The 17,417-nt window shown below is 45.1% G+C and overlaps 2 protein-coding genes across 2 annotated transcripts; both read right to left on the reverse strand.

The window, feature by feature from the left end:
- Window positions 1-7,388: 7,388 nt before the first annotated feature.
- Window positions 7,389-8,542, reverse strand: LOC120933712 (E3 ubiquitin-protein ligase TRIM39-like). The gene has a single exon (XM_040347064.1). The coding sequence runs from the start codon at window positions 8,260-8,262 to the stop codon at window positions 7,531-7,533; it is 732 nt and encodes a 243-aa protein (XP_040202998.1). The 5' UTR covers window positions 8,263-8,542; the 3' UTR covers window positions 7,389-7,530.
- Window positions 8,543-15,301: 6,759 nt separating this feature from the next.
- LOC120933711 (E3 ubiquitin-protein ligase TRIM39-like) lies at window positions 15,302-17,137 on the reverse strand. The gene has a single exon (XM_040347063.1). The coding sequence runs from the start codon at window positions 17,010-17,012 to the stop codon at window positions 15,438-15,440; it is 1,575 nt and encodes a 524-aa protein (XP_040202997.1). The 5' UTR covers window positions 17,013-17,137; the 3' UTR covers window positions 15,302-15,437.
- Between the last annotated feature and the right edge of the window lie 280 nt (window positions 17,138-17,417).

Consider the following 17,417-nt stretch of genomic DNA (forward strand, 5'->3'; position numbering starts at 1 on the left):
CAGCCACCCGATCTGCTCCTTCCCCTGCATCCTCATTGGCACGGAGAAGAGCGAGTTGCAGAAAGGACTCCATGAGCACTGTGGGGGAGGGGGGCCCAAGCCTTCATCTCAGTTACTGAAAAAACAGACTGATTTCTCCCGTCCTTAGGACAGGAGAACCAGCCTGTAAATTCCGAGAGTGGTGACTGCAAGCTGAGCCAAGTGTCAGTCTATGACACTCTTTTACAGCCCAGCGAGTCTAGCCACCTTCCCCCCCCCACTCTCCTCACATACGAGCAGGGAGGAATAAAGCTCCTCCTCCTTCTCCTTTCAGTCCCGCCCACACTATCTCGGTGTGCTGTATCTGAAGAGAGGGGATGTGTGTTCAGGAAATATGAAAATCAGCAGCATGTGTGTGAATGATGCCTGAGATTCTAGCCTGGACCATGGGTATGTGTGTGCACTGCAGACTGCAGTACACTGTAATCACTGAACTGCATTATCTCTATCCCTTCTCTCCCCCGTCTGTCTCCCTCCCCCTCTCCTGTTCTTTCAAGACATTCACAATTTACTTTCTGTAACGGTCACCACCGTTTACGATATTCCAATCCATCGCCCCACGACAGGTTATCCGACAGTCCGACAGACATCAGACACGACCCATTTCATTTCCCAGAATAAACGAGACAAAACAAGCTCTGGTACTGGCTCCAAAATGAATGAATGAATCCTTTAATGGTAACTTAGCTTTGTTATATACAGTACAAGCATGTTACAGTTAATCACAGGGACAAAGACACACTCCACCCACACATCACACAATGGGGGGCTTCATACACATTCTTTTAGATAATAACATTCCGATGAGTTAATTACTACTTATTACCCAGACGGTCTGGCTCCGCATTTAGAGGGGTTAATTACTACAGCTTGACAAGTCACATTCCACATCTTAACAGTGTCATTAGCATACACAATGAACAGGTCTTAGGAGCAGACCTAATTAGCACAATGGACACAAAACAGTATTAGCATCACACAAAGGAATGTCTAGGAGCAGACTCAATTAACACCTCAAAAGCATGTGTCCCCACATTGAATGAAAACACTCTATTGACCTGTCGGAGTCAGACTTTAACAACTTGTAATATTTCAAGATATCCTGCAATACATGAATTATCAGTAATGTCCCATCTCATGTAATTTATAATTATCATTTCTCAGTCACCCTATGCCCAAAAGGGGCACAGGATGACCCTAGAACCAAGAGTCATTAGTGACGCTGGCACAGGAGTAAACCCCATCCTTTAAAAGTCTCTGGGTGTCACGGGCCATTCTGTTACACTTTCACTTTCAGTTAGGCAGGTAATATTCAATGCAATTTTTTTTCCTACATCCACAGATTGCAGGAAAGAAACTTGCATGATTCCCCCATCAACACAAACAGTGCTGACGGGAATATCCCTCCTGCCCAGCAATTGTATTCTATACAGCAACCACTGGTGATAATCAGAGCTTTTTTTCTCAGAAAATAGGTGCAGGAACTCAACCACGACCCGTTCAGATTTCACAAACAGTAGAAGGGTCTTACAGGGGCATTAAATACCTGAATTGGATTACATACAGAGTGCAGAGTTCAGGGGGGTTACAAAGCTGTCACTTGTAAACACAGAAACCAGACTTCTGTGTTTACAAGTGATTGTGGTGAGCAGGCATCAAAGGGTCTGAGCCAGAGGTGGTGGAACTGAGTTCCCCCAAGTTCCCCCTGAAAAAAAGCCCTGGTGATAATCATAAGAGAATCTGCTCATTAATGGTTCAAATCTCAGCCAGTTCCTGCTGAACCAGCTGAGATTTAAACTGTCTATGGCTGGTCTTAGCTCTTACATACATTGATCACTTTTTTTCATTCAACTATTAGGTTGAATAAAAAAAAAAAAGAAATGATCCAATTCCCCCATCTACACATTATAGGTGGATGGGGGAATCGTCCCAGTGTGGACCAGTGCTGGAACAACCAGAGTTACTGTCCTGTCCCGGCTATTCACAGCGCTGGTCTCTGTCTCCATGGCAGCGGCAGCAGGACATTGGAGCTGGTTACTTTATGGGGCTGATGTACAGGAGGGCCAGCACAATTTGTTGTTAGAGATGGGCTGGGCATGTTCAAAATTCCACATGCCAGAGCCTGCCAGGAAGCCCACACTGCACAGCGCTAATCACAGGCAGTGAGATATTTCCCGGTCCGCAGCTGCACAGATCAGGAAATGTCTCACTGCCTGTGATTAGCACTGTGGAGTGTTGGCTTTCTGGCAGGATCGGGCATGTGGGATTTCAAACACACCCGAGCCCATCTCTATTGGTTGTAGACAGTTGAGCTCCCTGCAGGTTGCTTAGCAGCAGTGGCGCTTCTCTGATATGCTGATCAGGATGCAATCCAGATGATGCTCTTAGTCAAATCCTAGTGTTAAATATCAGAGATTTTATTGATCAAAGCCCACACTTTACAGGCCTAGAGCCCACACTTTACAGGCATAGAGCCCACACGGCTGCTGATCATACGGTTGATTATATTTATGTGGTTGTACTCTTGATGCTAATAAATGTACTGTGTTTATTAGATCTGACTGGGAGCATTACCTGGATCACATCCCGATCAGCATGTCAACAGAGAAGGTTATACAGCATTACTGCTGCTAGGTGACCAGCTGGGGGCTCAGCTCTCTATAACCAATAGTGCCAGCCTTCCCCTGCATGCACCCATAATGTCACCAGCACTAGGTCCTAATAGACTGCCGCCCCTGCCAAAGAGACAGACGCCAGACCAGCGCTGTCAATAGCAGGGACAGGACAGCTGGGGAACCCCAGAGTGGCAGAACACCAGGGCCCGGTGGCAAGACAACCTTTGCAACCCTGAAAGTTCTCCCACTGCTTTGGACCCTTATATTTTCTTGGTGTGCTGGTGACATATATCTCTTGTTTTCTGCCACCCTGGGGGGCCCCAGTATAGTAGGAAGGGAGCTCACGACAGAACATGTAAAAGGGCCCGTTGTGGGATCGTAGTAAAGGGCCCCAGGAGATTTTATATATATATATATATATATATATATATATATAATTGCATTTTATAGTTGGCCCCCCTACTTTTTTCCCTGTCCCCCCATGTGCCCCCCCTAAATATGAAAGCTGGAGACGCCACTGCCCGTACACACCATCACTTTATGTGATGAAAAAAAATGACGTTTTTAAAAACGTCACTTTAATTGACCGTGTGTGGGGGGAAAACGTCGTTTTATGTCTTCTTGACACATAAAATTGAAGCATGCTTCAATTTTTTTTGGTCGTTTTTTGAAACGTCAACTTTTACTTCACAGAAATTGACCGTGTGTAGCAAAAAACGTAATTTAAAACAACGTTTTTTCACCCGCGCATGCCCAGAAGCTACTTATGAAGCGAGCTTCAATGGAAAAACGTGGTGGAACGTAACCTCGCTTTGCTAGAGCATTGTGAGAAAAACGATGGTGTGTAGGCAACTTCGTCTTTGAAAATTGAAGTTTCAAAAACGTCATTTTTTACTTCACAGAAAATGTCGTTTTTTTTCATCACATAAAGTGATGGTGTGTACGGGGCATTATATATAACATATATATATAACATATTTCTAACATTTATCCATCCTGATGTAGTTATGGCCGATCTCCTTTCATGAGGTCCCAACATTCCAGGATAATACAACTACCCCCCAAATTACCCCTTTTTGCAAAGTAGACACTGTAAGGTATTTAGTTAAAATCATAGTGAGTTTTTTTAAGTTGTCTGTTGTTTTTGTCAACATTTTTGGGGGGGAAATTAAAAAAGTAAATAACATTTTTAATTTTATTTCTCAAAGTTGTTACTTTAACAAGTAATTTTTCACACACAGCATGGACTTAGTTATACCTCAAAATACATTTTCTACTCCTCACAAGTATGGGGATACCACAGGTGTGAGGCTTTTTCCTCTGTCGAAATATAGAGGGGCCCAAAATCAAAAGAGCACCTTCAGGCTTGCAAGGGGCTTAAATTATTTACACAGACTTTTTTTCATTGTTCTCCTCTGCCTAGACGAAAAGGTATAACACATCTTTTGAGGGAGAAAAAAAGTCTGTATGTAAAAAAACAAAAGAAAATGCTACACCAGGAATGAATCTAGGTTAGTGTCAGGGTGGAGGTCAATGGTTAGAGTCAGTTGAGTTGATTTACTAATACTAGGGAGTGCAAAATCTGGTGTAGCTGTGCATAGTAACCAATCAGCTTCTAACTTCAGCTTGTTCAAGTAAGCTATGACAATAAAAGCTGGAAGCTGATTGGTTTCTATGCAGCGCTGCACCAGATTTTGCAATCTCAAGTTTAATTAAATCATCCCCCAGTATGTTCTAGGTAGGTTGGAAGAAAAAAAAAACTTTATTTAGCATCAGTGTGCTTTCAGTAGGATAAAAAAAACAAGATGCACTCTATCGTTTTTTAGCCACAAAAAGCTAAAAATAAACAGGATTTTTATTTATTTTTTGATGGTGGTGGGTCATATTAACGGCAGGAAATGCAAAGTACAAAAATATATATTTTTTTACTATTTTTAGCCAGTTTTCCCTATATAATAAAAAAGGCAATATATCATTTGTCAACAAATGAAAGTCCAATTTATCCTTAAAAAAACAAGGAATATTTCACCAGGACAAAATTGTTGCAGCAATATATACAATTTTATTAACACGTGTCAAACTTGCAAAATAAATTTGTTTGATTTACAATCACTTATCACTTACCATAACTTGAAAGAAAGAAAGTTACCGCTCCAGGTGGATTGTGTTAGGATGATCAGTATGGTCTCAGGAGATCAAGGGTGCTGGCAATGCACAAGGCAACAAATGGAAAAAGAAAATATGGACAGCCGCACTCCAAAAAACCTTGATGGTTGTCTTTATTTACAAAAAAAAAGGAAAACTGCACTACAAGTCACAGCACACAACACGGGAGTAAAACAGCTGATGCGTTTCGCACTATAAATTAGTGCTTAATCATAGCTCACCATACTTACTTACCATAACTTATCGATAACAGTTTTCAAACAAGGTGCCATGGTCTAATAGTCCATACAGTATAGAGCAATGTGATAGTCCTGCAATTCTCCAGCTTGTCCTGATCACCTTTTCTGTATAATATTATACACTGCTAAAAAAAAATGAAAGGAACACTTTGAAAACACATCAAATCTCAATGGGAAAAAAATCTCATGCTGGATATCTATACTTATATGGACGGGGTAAAGTGTTAGGAACAAAGGATGCCACATCATTTGATGGAAATTAAAATTATCCACCTACAGAGGGCTGAATCTAAAGACACCCTGAAAATCAAAGTGAAAAAAAGGATGCAGCAAGTTCGTCCACTTTACTGAAATTTCATTGCAACAACTCAAAATGGTCCTCAGTAGTTTGTATGGCCCCAAGTGCTTGTATGCATGCCTGACAGCATCAGCGCATGCTCCTAATGAGACGACGGATGGTGTCCTGGGGTATTTCCTCCCAAATCTGGACCAGGGCATCACTGAGCTCCTGAACAGACTGAGGTGCAACCTGGCGGTGTCGGATGGACCGGAACATAATGTCCCAGAGGTGTTCTATTGGATTCAGACCAGGCGAGCGCGGGGGACCATTCAGTGGTATCAATTCCTTCATCCTCCAGGAACTAGCTGCATACTGTCGCCACATGAGGCCAGACATTGTCGTGCACCCTGAGGAACCCAGGACCCATTACTCCAGCCTAGGGTCTAACAATGGGTCCAAGGATTTCATCCCGATACTTAATGGCAGTCAGGGTGCCATTGTGTAGCCTGTAGAGGTCTGTGCGTCCCTCCATGGATATGCCTCCTCAGACCATCACTGACCCACCACCAAACTGGTCATGCTAAACAATGTTACAGGCAGCATAACTTTCTCCGCGGCTTCTCCAGACCCTTTCATGTCTGTCACATGTGCTCAGGGTGAACCTGCTCTCATCTGTGAAAAGCACAGGGTGCCAGTGGCAGACCTGACAATTCTGGTATTTAATTGCAAATGCAAATCGAGCTCCACGGTGCCGGGAAGTGAGCACAGAGCACACTAGAAGACATTGGGCCCTCAGGTTACCCTCATGAAGTCTGTTTCTGATTGTTTGGTCAGAGACATTCACACCAGTGGCCTGCTGGAAGTCATTTTGTAGGGCTCTGGCAGGGCTCATCCTTTTCCTCCTTGCACAAAGGAGCAGATACTGGTCCTGCTTATGGGTTAAGGACCTTCTACGGCTCTGTCCAGCTCTCCTAGAGTAACTTCCTGTCTCCTGGAATCTCCTCCATGCTCTTGAGACTGTGCTGGGAGACACAGCAAACCTTCTGGCAATGACACATATTTATGTGCCATCCTGGAGGAGTTGGACTGCCTGTGCAACCTTCATAGGGACCAGGTATCGCTTCATGCTACCAGTAGTGACACTGATTCAAGCCAAATGCAATATTAGGGAAAAACAGTCAGAAAAGATGAGTAGGAAAAAAATGTCAGTGGCCTTCACCTGTAAAACCATTCCTGTTTTGGAGGTTGTCTCATTGTTGCCCATCTAGTGCACCTGTTGTTACTTTCATTAACACCAAAGCAGCTGAAACTGATTAACAACCCCATCTGTATACACCCCTCTCCCTCTGTATACACCCCTCCCCCCTCTGTATACACCCCTCCTCCTCTGTATACACCCCTCCTCCTCTGTATACACCCCTCCCCCTGCTACTTAACTGATCAGATCAATATCCCAGGAGTTTCACTGACTTGATGCTATACTCTGATTAAAAAGCGTTCCTAATTTATTTGAGCAGTGCATATAATGACCCTCCACCAGGAAGCTGGCAATGTACATGTAAAAAAAAGCTTCTGTATATAAAAGACTTAGACTTTAAAATGTCCCAAAACACTTGATAAAATACATATGGGCAACCCGCCTTCCCGCTAAAAAATAAAATTATTAATATTTTTTTACTAGTAATGGCGGCGATCAGCGATTTTTTTTTGGTACTGCGACATTATGGCGGACACTTCGGACACTTTTGACACATTTTTGGGACCATTGTCATTTTCACAGCAAAAGGTGCTATACAAATGCATTTACTGTGAAAATTACAATTGCAGTTTAGGAGTTAACCACTAGGGGGCACTGTAGGGGTTAAGTGTGACCTCATATGTGTTTCTAACTGTAGGGGGGCGGGGCTGGACGTGTGACGTCAGTGATTGTCTTTCCCTATATCAGGGAAAAAATGCCACAATGAAGAACAGGGAAGGTGTGTTTACACTCACCTCTCCCCGTTCTTCAGCTCCTATGACCGATCGCGGGACACCGGCAGCGATGGGGTCCAGAGGGCACGGTCACGGAGCTTCGGATCGGCCTAATCTAAGTCATAGCACAAATTTGAGAATCAAACTTTTGCTCCAAGACAATGTGGCTGGGATATCTGCAGGCCACCGACCAAATATCCCACCCTCTCTCTGTGTGATGTCACCAGTCTCTGGGTTGAGTATTCACATCTCCCGATTCCCCCCCCCACATCTTTATACATCCTCTCGCTACCCATATTCCAGCATGGAGGGGCTCAGTGAAGGTGGTGGTGAAGGTGTGGAGGTGTTGGATCGGGTCACACAGATCATAAAAGGAGATCCGCCCGGCCTCATAATCCAGATATATCCTGACTCTGTTACTGGAGAGTTTGGTGGGCAAGGGGATCCATTTACTGTCATGTATCACTGAACACTGATCACCATTCTTGTACAAACCCCAGGACTTGTTATTATTTCCAATCCCTGACTGCCCCCCTCTCCTCTCTATACTGGGGTAACACATCCCAACTATCCATCCATCTGATCCCCCGACATCCACTTCCCAGTAATGTCTCCCTGAGGAGAAACTCTGACTGCTCAACACCTGATAATAACGCTCAAATCTCTCTGGAGTTTCTGGACGATTCTGGTTTCTATCTGACCAGGATGCAGTTTTCCTGTCATCTGATATATGGAGATCATTATTAGCTGTGTTTACATCCAGTAATATGTCTGCAGCTCCCTGTATATAGAAGTCTACATTTACATCTGTTATTATATCAGATAATGTGTGTAATGTGTGTGATATCCCAGCCACATCCAGACCCCCTCCATCATGGAGGAGCTTCTCATGTCTCTCTCTGTCCTCATTATCTCTATCCTCAGTATCACACAAGTCACCTATTTGGTGCATTGCAATCAACAAGTCTGAGCCAGATCAGAAATATCTGACACAATCAAAGCATAGAAGGTTCCTTTTCCTCAGGAAAAATAATCCTACCTGCCAACTTTAGCAGAGAAAGAGCGAGAGACGGGTGTAGAGAAGTAACGTGGCGCACTAAGTTTTCACTGAGGTGAAAGGTGGGTGTGGCTGCATCACGCTGAAAAGGGGGGGTGTGGTTATGTAGGGTCTGAGCCTACTTACATTATACACTTCCTTTGTACCATCAAATTATGACTTAAATATTGTGCCAACACCCTGATATGCAAAAAATTATGATGGTATTCTTAATGCCGCGTACACACGATCATTTTTCAGCATGAAAAAAAACTTTGCTTTTCAGCATGTTGAAAAAACAAAGTTTTTCCAACTTCATCATTAAAACGACGTTGCCCACACACCATCGTTTTAAAAAAAAAATCTAGCAAAGCTCGGTGACGTACAACACGTACGGCGGGACTATAAAGGGGAAGTTCCTTTGGCCTGCTTTAGCTGATTCCGTGTTAGTAAAAGACGCCTTTCTGTCTGTTACAGCGTGATGAATGTGCTTACTCCATTATGAACGGTAGTTTTACCAGAACGAGCGCTCCCGTCTCATAACTTGCTTCTGAGCATGCGCGGATTTTTAACATCGTTTTAGCCCACACACGATCATTTTTTACAACCCGAAAACCGTTTAAAACGACGTTAAAAAATGCAGCATGTTCGATTTTTTTTTTTTTACGTTTTTCAGAACCTGAAAAATTATGTGAAGCCCACACACGATCATTTTAAATTACATTTTTTAAAAACAACGTTTTTTTTAATGCCGAAAAATGATCGTGTGTACGCGGCATTAGAGACAATTAAAATAGCCAATTGAAAAATAAAACGTAATATCCAAAACTGAGATGGAGCAGCCAAAACAGAGGAATTTTGACTTACTTGTACATTCCATATCTTGGACTACAGTAGAGGATACAGGCAAAGTACTCATAGGCCCTGGACTATAGGCTCATATCCTCAGGTGATTGGACGATTGCAAGCTTTTGAGGGCATATCGACTGGGTATCTTCCCTATAACCCTATCCCACTCTGTGAGTCCTCAGTTTTGTAGCAAGCAATGCAGAGTAACTAAGGAATGTAAGAGAGAGAGACCTGCGTCCTGTACTGTATTCAAAGCAGTGCTGTGTCTTTGCCTAGGCCTATGGCGGCACTTTGCGGGGGGGGGGGAGAGCCGCCCCCCACGCGGAAAAAATACCCCCCTAGTCCCGGCTCCTGCACAAATACAGCCCCCTGGCAGAGGCCGGGAAGGTGTCCGCGAGCAGTGCTTGTAGTGTCCGCGGCCGCCGCAGGCTTTTTTTGATGATGATGACTCACTGGTCTGCTCTCCTCCTAGGCTGTACAAGTCTGTGTAGATCCGTGCAGCTGGGGCGCAGTGCCGCCCACTCATCCTGACTCCTGCTGCAAAGTGTTTTCTGAGGGAGGGGCTGGGATTCTGTGCAGTGCCAGTAGCATGGGTCACGGGTCTCGCGGTGGGGGGAAGAAGGAACTGGAAGGCAGCTCAAGCTGCCCAAGGAGCCGACTGTCTGAGCCTGAGGCTGATTTGACTCTAAGTGGAGTAGCCAGAGAGTAACATTTACATATTTCTGTTTTTAGCACAACATAGTCTTTTGCTCTAGGCTCTAGGTCATAATAAGCTTTCTGTGATTCCCTAGATGAGCCGTCACTAAATGGCGGCCCGCGGTCCGAGTCTGGCCCGAGTGACACTTCGGCCCGGACCGCCAGTATAATTACAAATGGCAGCGCTGGTTTGCTGGGACTGCGGGTTTCCCCAGCAACCAGTGACGCTGGCAGTGTGCACCTGCCCCCTGCTCCTCACCGCAGGTCTCAAAAGTTTACCAGCTCGTACGGCCACGAGTAGGGGTGTGACGTCACGTTCCTTCCCCCGCCCCCTGCAGCTCGCGGTCCACTCCTGGCTCTCACGTCACTTGCGTGCCCCGCCCCCTGCTGCTCCTGGTTTCCCGGGTCCACTCCTGGCTTTCCTTGCGAGTAGGGGCGTGACGTCACGTTCCTTCCCCCGCCCCCTGCAGCTCGCGGTCCACTCCTGCCTCTCACACCACGTGCGCGCCCCGCCCCCTGCTACTCGCCCCCGGCTCCTTATCTTGCAGCATCCGTCCCTCCTGCATTCTAGGTATGTGGCATGTTCATAGTTAGTGATCAATATTAATGGGCATATTTTTTATTGTCAACACTGCTGGGCATATGTTAAAGGACACGCTGATGGGCACTTTTTTATGTTAAGGGGCACTCTGATGGGCGCATTTTATTTTAAGGGGCACGCTGATGGGTATATTTTTAATGTGCACACTGATGGGCATATTTTGTTAAGAGGCACACTGATGGACACATTTTGTTGTGCCCATCAAAGTGCCCCTTAACATAAAATATGCCCATCAGCGTACACATTAAAAATATACCCATCAGCGTGCCCCTTAAAATAAAATGCGCCCATCAGAGTGCCCCTTAACATAAAATGTGCCCATCAGAGTGCCCCTTAATTTGAAATGGCCACTTTTCCCTTTCAGCTGTACTTTCAAATGTGGCCAAAAACACCTCAGGATCATCCTCTCCAATCAGTTTTGACAGTCAACGGCTCACACAAAATGATGGGGTATTAGTGGAACCACTTGCCTCACTGGTCTGCGGACGTTGCTGCATTAATGTCTCCACTCGTTGTTGGAGTCTCTGCTCCTGCTTCTGCACAAGGTCTATGAAGCGAGCCTCAGATTGCTGCTGGGCTTGTTGCTGCGCTTCCAAACCACGCTGCACTTGTTCATTTGCACGCCTTTGCTGTTGGTTGGCATTTGCCACAACAATCTGTCTCAGCAACTTTTCCATGCTGGCCTTTATTTAAAAAAACTGCCCCTGGCTTCCTCCACCAACTGTGTCAGAGAGGTCACCCCCGCCCAATCTGGGACAAACCATCATCCCAAGCACCAAAGTCAAAAGTCTTGGAGTCACTTTTGACTCCAACAATGGATGCACAAATAAGTTCAGTAGTCAGCGGATCCCACCATCTGCTGCGCCTGCTACGTAGACTCATTCCCTTTATCCCAAAAGAAGACATAGCAGTCGTAGTGGGAATAATAATCAACTCCAGACTCGACTATGCAGACGCCCTTACATTGTACTCCCAAAGTACCAAATCGCTCGTCTACAAGTCGTTCAAAATACGGCGGCATTACTTGTGACTGGGAAAAAACCCTGGGAATCAATCTCGCCCTCCCTGAGATCCCTTCACTGGTTGCCAGTAAAAGACAGAATTACATTTAAGGCACTTTGTCTGACACATACTTGTGTTCAAGGAAGTGCCCCCCAATATCTATGCGAAAAATTAAAATGCCACAACACCCATCGCGTTCTCCATTCCACTAACCAAAAACTACTCCAGATACCCAAGGCCAGATACAAGTCCAAAGGAGAACGTAGATTTGCAGTCCAAGGACCTAGACTGTGGAACGCACTACCAACCAGCATCCGATTGGAAGTGAATCACCAGGCCTTCAGGAATAAACTCAAAACCCATCTATTCTGAAGGCAAAAATACAGTAGGGAATGGATACCAAGCGCCCTGAGGTGATTCAGTTTGCATGTGTTGCGCTATATAAGTTTCTCACTCACTCACTCAGAGAGGTACTCACGGAGGCCGAGAGCGGTTCCCTCTTGCGACTAAGCACACTCCACCCCTGAAGGTGGTACACAGGGTGCAGGGCACGAAGAGGCACGAGTCACCAGCAGGCTGGACAGGTCTTGCTTGAAGATCACTGGAGAGCTGGTAACTGTGCAGATGTAGGCTTGACACCGGGCAGTGTTTCAGGCCCGGCAAAGATTCTAACCCAACGGGGTTGACAGATAGAGGAGCCCTTAGGCAAGCCAGGGGTCAAACACAGGAGGCAGGTAGCAAGGTCCTTTAAGCAAGCCGGGGGTCAAACACAGAAGGCAGATAGCAAAGCCTTTTAAGCAAGCTGGGGAACAGGTGCAGGAGAAGATCAGAGCAGGTCAATGTCAATCCGAATCACAATGGGTAATCACAAGGCAACAGGATACAGAGGCAAGGAACACAGGAAGCTGAGAGATAAACCAGCAACTAAAAATGGAGGTGAACAGCCTTTTATAGGCCGGCAAGGGAACTCACGTTATGCGTGCACCACTGCGCATGCACGTGCACCGTTACGTTGGTTCGCGCACCCGTCAGCGCCAAAGCGCCACTCTGCCGCACATGCGCGCAGGAAAGTGGCGAAACTGGCAAGGCCGGTTCCTATTTATTCCCTGACAAACTGTAAGGGGGTTAGCTCGGCAGTGGGTGTGTGTGTGTGACCCCCTGGAAGAAAACTAGTCACAGCAAACAGCAGCTGAAAAAACAAAAAGGTGCGGTTTATTTACACTATATACAATGGACAAATAACAGCAAAACAAAAAGAAACATGAAAATAAATCCTTGCCAACTTGGCCACTTACTACACATGCAGGTTCCCTATCAGTCAACTAGGTGCCGCCTTGTGCTGCCCTCAGCACCTATCTCCCTGTTTTGGAGGTTTTGCCACACAGGCTTTGTCTCACCGCACAGGACAGGTATCAAGCTCCCCGTTCTACACAAAACTGTAAAATAATGCATTTGGGTGGCAAAAATATGGATGCAGTCTACTCACTGTGGGGAGAACCTCTGGGGGAATGTAGGATGGAAAAGGACCTGGGGATCCTAGTAGATGATAGGCTCAGCAATGGCATGCAATGCCAAACTGCTGCTAACAAAGCAAACAGAATATTGGCATTAAAAAGGGGATTAACTCCAGAGATAAAACGATAATTCTTCCACTCTACAAGACTCTGGTCTGGCCGCACCTGGAGTATGCTGTCCCGTTCTGGGTACCAGTCCTCCGGAAGGATGTGCTGTAAATGGAGAGAGTACAAAGTAGGGCAACAAAGCTAATACATGGTCTGGAGGATGTTAGTTATGAGGAAAGGTTGCGAGCACTGAACTTATTCTCTCTGGAGAAGAGATGCTTGAGAGGAGATATGATTTCGATTTACAAATACTGTACTGGTGAACCTACAATAGGGCTAAAAAAAAATTGCAGAAGGGAGTTTAAAAAGGGCATTTGGCCATTCACTAAAATTAGAAGAAAGAGGTTTAACCTTAAACCATGTAGAGGGTGCTTTACTGTAAGAGCGGCAAGGATGTGGAATTCCCTTCCACAGGCGGTGGTCTCATCGGGGGGCATTGATAGTTTCAAAAAACTATTAGATAAGCACCTGAACGACCACAACATACAGGGATATACAATGTAATACTGACATATAATCACACACATAGGTTGGACTTGATGTATTTGTGTCTTTTTTCAACCTCACTTATTATGTAACTGGTTCCAGGATGGGGCAACTCCCTAAGCATGCTGGGAACTTTTGTAGAGGCCCTAATGAGCCAACTTGCTTCAGCTGGGCTCATTATCTCACTACTGAAGGACTGAACACTTCCCCCTAGGGGAATAAATCCGCATGAAGCCTGAATCTAGGACACACATATCTACCATCCTGGATGCAACCAGGTAATTTTACCGGCCTGCTGTCACAATACACCGATAAAAAGTACATAGATCAAGTATAGAACACAAAAAATTACAATCTATGTACTTGTTATCTATGTATATAATAAAATTATAATTTTTATACAAAATATACTGTATATTATTTTCCTGATAGATGGTCCATTTCCATTTCTTTATTGGAGACTGTTTTGGGGAACTTCCTCCGCTCCCATTCTTTCGATTTAACAGGATGATGGTACCCCATTTGCCCCCCTATCTGAATTTCTAAACTCTTCTTCCATCGAGGCCTTCCCCTTTATTAACATTCCCCTACTATGACATCAAAGCTGTGACACAGACAATAAGTCGGGTTACACTCTGCGCTCTGTGTCAGGTCCGGCACTCTATACAATTCTTCACCGTCCCATCTCACTACAAAGTGGGTTGAGGACACTGATATGAAAGGAGGGCTATGATGCGAAGGGAAAAATGTGATGTAGGAGGGGCCTGTAATGTGAAGGGGAACTGAGAGGTAATGGGGGGGGGCTGTAATGTGTGAAGGGGGAACTGTGATGTGAGTGGACTGTGGTGTAAGGTGGGGGGTGGCAGTTATATGAAGAAGGGACTGTGGACACTGATGAATAGGAGGGACTGTAATGTGATGGGAGACTGAGGACACTGATGTAAAGGGGCGGACTGTGATGGGATTGGGGGACTGTGGACACTAATAAATATGAGGGCCTGTAATGTGATGGGGGACTGAGGACCCTGATGTAAAGGAGGGACTGTAATGTGAATGAGAGTGACTGTGATGGTCCACTCCGTAAGGATGGCTGTGATATGGTGGATCTAAGTCATAAACCCTCCTGCATAAGCTTCAACTGATCCAAAATGCCGCAGCCAGGTTATTAACGGGTGTGGGTCGTCGGGACCATATTACACCTTCTCTGAAAGCCCTGCATTGGCTACCGGTTGCTGAGCGGGTCTTGTTCAAAGTGGGTTGTATCGTCCATAAAGCTATCCATAAGATAGGCCCAGGGTATCTGCAAGAAAAATTTACCTGTTACGTTCCCAACAGATCACTGAGATCTGCTGATCAGGCCAATCTGACTGTGCTTAAATTTAGAAGAACTAAATGTGGAGGGAGGACGCTGGATGCCCAGGGTTCAATATTTTGGAACTCTCTACCTCTATACATAAGACGTGAGAAGGATCTATTCAAATTTAGGAAGTTTTTAAAAACTTTTCTATTTTTTAAGTGTATGGCCCTAATTAGGGTAAGATATTAGTATTAGTATTTTAGGTCTTTCAAATGTTATTATGTGATTTTATATTGTTATCTTATAGTAATGAGAGATGTGTTTTGTATTTTTATATGTTGGTTCTATGAGCGCATCGAGGCCTTCGGGTAATGACTGCGCTCCCAATAAGCATTTTAAATAAATAAAATAGCACAAATTTGAGAATCAAACTTTTGCTCCAAGACAACATGGCTGGGATATCTGCAGGCCACCGACCAAATATCCCACCAATCCCACCCTTTCTCTGTGTGATATCACCAGTCTCTGGGTTGAGTATTCACATCTCCCGATTCCCCCCACACATCTTTATACATCCTCTCGCTACCCATATCCCAGCATGGAGGGGCTCAGTGAAGGTGGTGGTGAAGGTGTGGAGGTGTCGGATTGGGTCACACAGATCATAAAAGGAGATCCGCCCGGCCTCATAATCCAGATCTATCCTGACTCTGTTACTGGAGAGTTTTGTGGGTAAGGGGATCCATTTACTGTCATGTATCACTGAACACTGATCACCATTCTTGTACAAACCCCAGGACTTGTTATTATTTCCAATCCCTGACTGCCTTCCTCTCCTGTCTATACTGGGGTAACACATCCCGACTATCCATCCATCTGTTCCCCCGACATCCACTTCCCAGTAATGTCTCCCTGAGGAGAAACTCTGACTGCTCAACACCTGATAATAACGCTCAAATCTCTCTGGAGTTTCTGGACGATTCTGGTTTCTATCTGACCAGGATCCAGTTTTCCTGTTATCTGATATATGGAGATTATTATTAGCTGTGTTTACATCCAGTAATATGTCTGCAGCTCCCTGTATATAGAAGTCTACATTTACCTCTGTTATTATATCAGATAATGTGTGTAATGTGTGTGATATCCCAGCCACATCCAGACCCCCTCCATCATGGAGGAGCTTCTCATGTCTCTCTCTGTCCTCATTATCTCCATCCTCAGTATCACACAAGTCACCTGTGTCTGATTCCTGTAAGACAGTCAGTGGATCCGTCATGTTACACAGCTCCTCAATGTGACGTATCTTCCTGGACAGCTCCTCCTTCTTTATTTCCAGATCCCGGATGAAGATGGAGATCCGCTCTGCCCTCCCGGAGATTTCCCTCAGGACTCTCTTCTCCAGATCTTCCAGACGTCTCCTGAGATCTCTAAACAGGACAGTGACGCTCTCGGTGTCACCAGCTGCTTCTTCTTCTACTTTCCTCCTGTGTTCCTGCAGACTCTGGACTCTTTCCTCCATCTCCTCTCTCTTTGTCAGAAGTTTCTGCAGAACATTCCTCAGTGTCTCCTTCTTCTTCTCAGAAACCTCATCCAGTGACTCCATCTTATGTCCTTTATGTCCTCCAATCACACAAAACACACAGATACAGGTATCATCCTCAGTGCAGTAATACTCCAGGATCCTCTTATGAACGGAGCATTTCCTGCTCTCCATGGACAAGGTGGGGTCACATAAGATGTGTTCTGGGGACTTTTTGTGGACTCTCAGGTGTTTATCACACAGAGAAACCTCACAGAGCAGACAGGATCTAACAGCAGGTACAGGATAGTCCACACAGTGAGTACAGAAGACCCCGGACTCCTCCTGATCTGGCTGAGCAGACAGGAAATTCCCCGCTATGTTACGTAGTGTTATGTTCCTCTGCAGTGCAGGACGATCCTGAAACTTCTCTCTGCATTCAGGACAGGAATATCCTCCAGACCCCTCCTGTGTATCCAGCACACGATCAATACAGACTCGGCAGAAGTTGTGACCACATCTCAGGTTTACAGGATCTGTATAAATGTTCAGACAGACGGAACATTCCAGCTCAGCTCTCAGATTACCAGACGCCATCGCTGACAGCAGAAGAGAGAAACGAAACTGAAAGTCTCTGACACCGGGGAAGAATCCAGTCGGGAGGGGTCACTTCCTCCTACATAGGATGAGGATGGGCAGGATAAGTGATATTGGACACAGAGATCAGAGTGCTGACAGGAGAGTTTTTTTTCACAGAAGTAAAGAAAATCAAATGTCCCAACTTTGAGGCTCCATGCACACTGGGCTTCAAAAAAGTTTAGGAGAGTTTTGCCTTTTTTCGGCCAGAAAGCTCCAATCAGAAACGCAAACCAAAAATTTGTTTTTCCTGCTTCTAAACATTGAGATCAAAGTATGCTTTTTTTTATTTTTTATTGTAATTTTTACAGTACATTTCAGTAAAGTAAAGTAAGTTCGATTCATATACAGTCATGTACATAGAAA

The sequence above is a fragment of the Rana temporaria genome, chromosome 3 (genome assembly GCF_905171775.1).
Source record: "Rana temporaria chromosome 3, aRanTem1.1, whole genome shotgun sequence".
Taxonomy (NCBI): Eukaryota; Metazoa; Chordata; class Amphibia; order Anura; family Ranidae; genus Rana; species Rana temporaria.

What these genes read in the sequence shown, in the direction of transcription:
- LOC120933711 (XM_040347063.1), bottom strand. Translation starts at nt 17,012, where the DNA reads ATGGCGTCTGGTAATCTGAGAGCTGAGCTGGAATGTTCCGTCTGTCTG.
- LOC120933712 (XM_040347064.1), bottom strand. Translation starts at nt 8,262, where the DNA reads ATGCACCAAATAGGTGACTTGTGTGATACTGAGGATAGAGATAATGAG.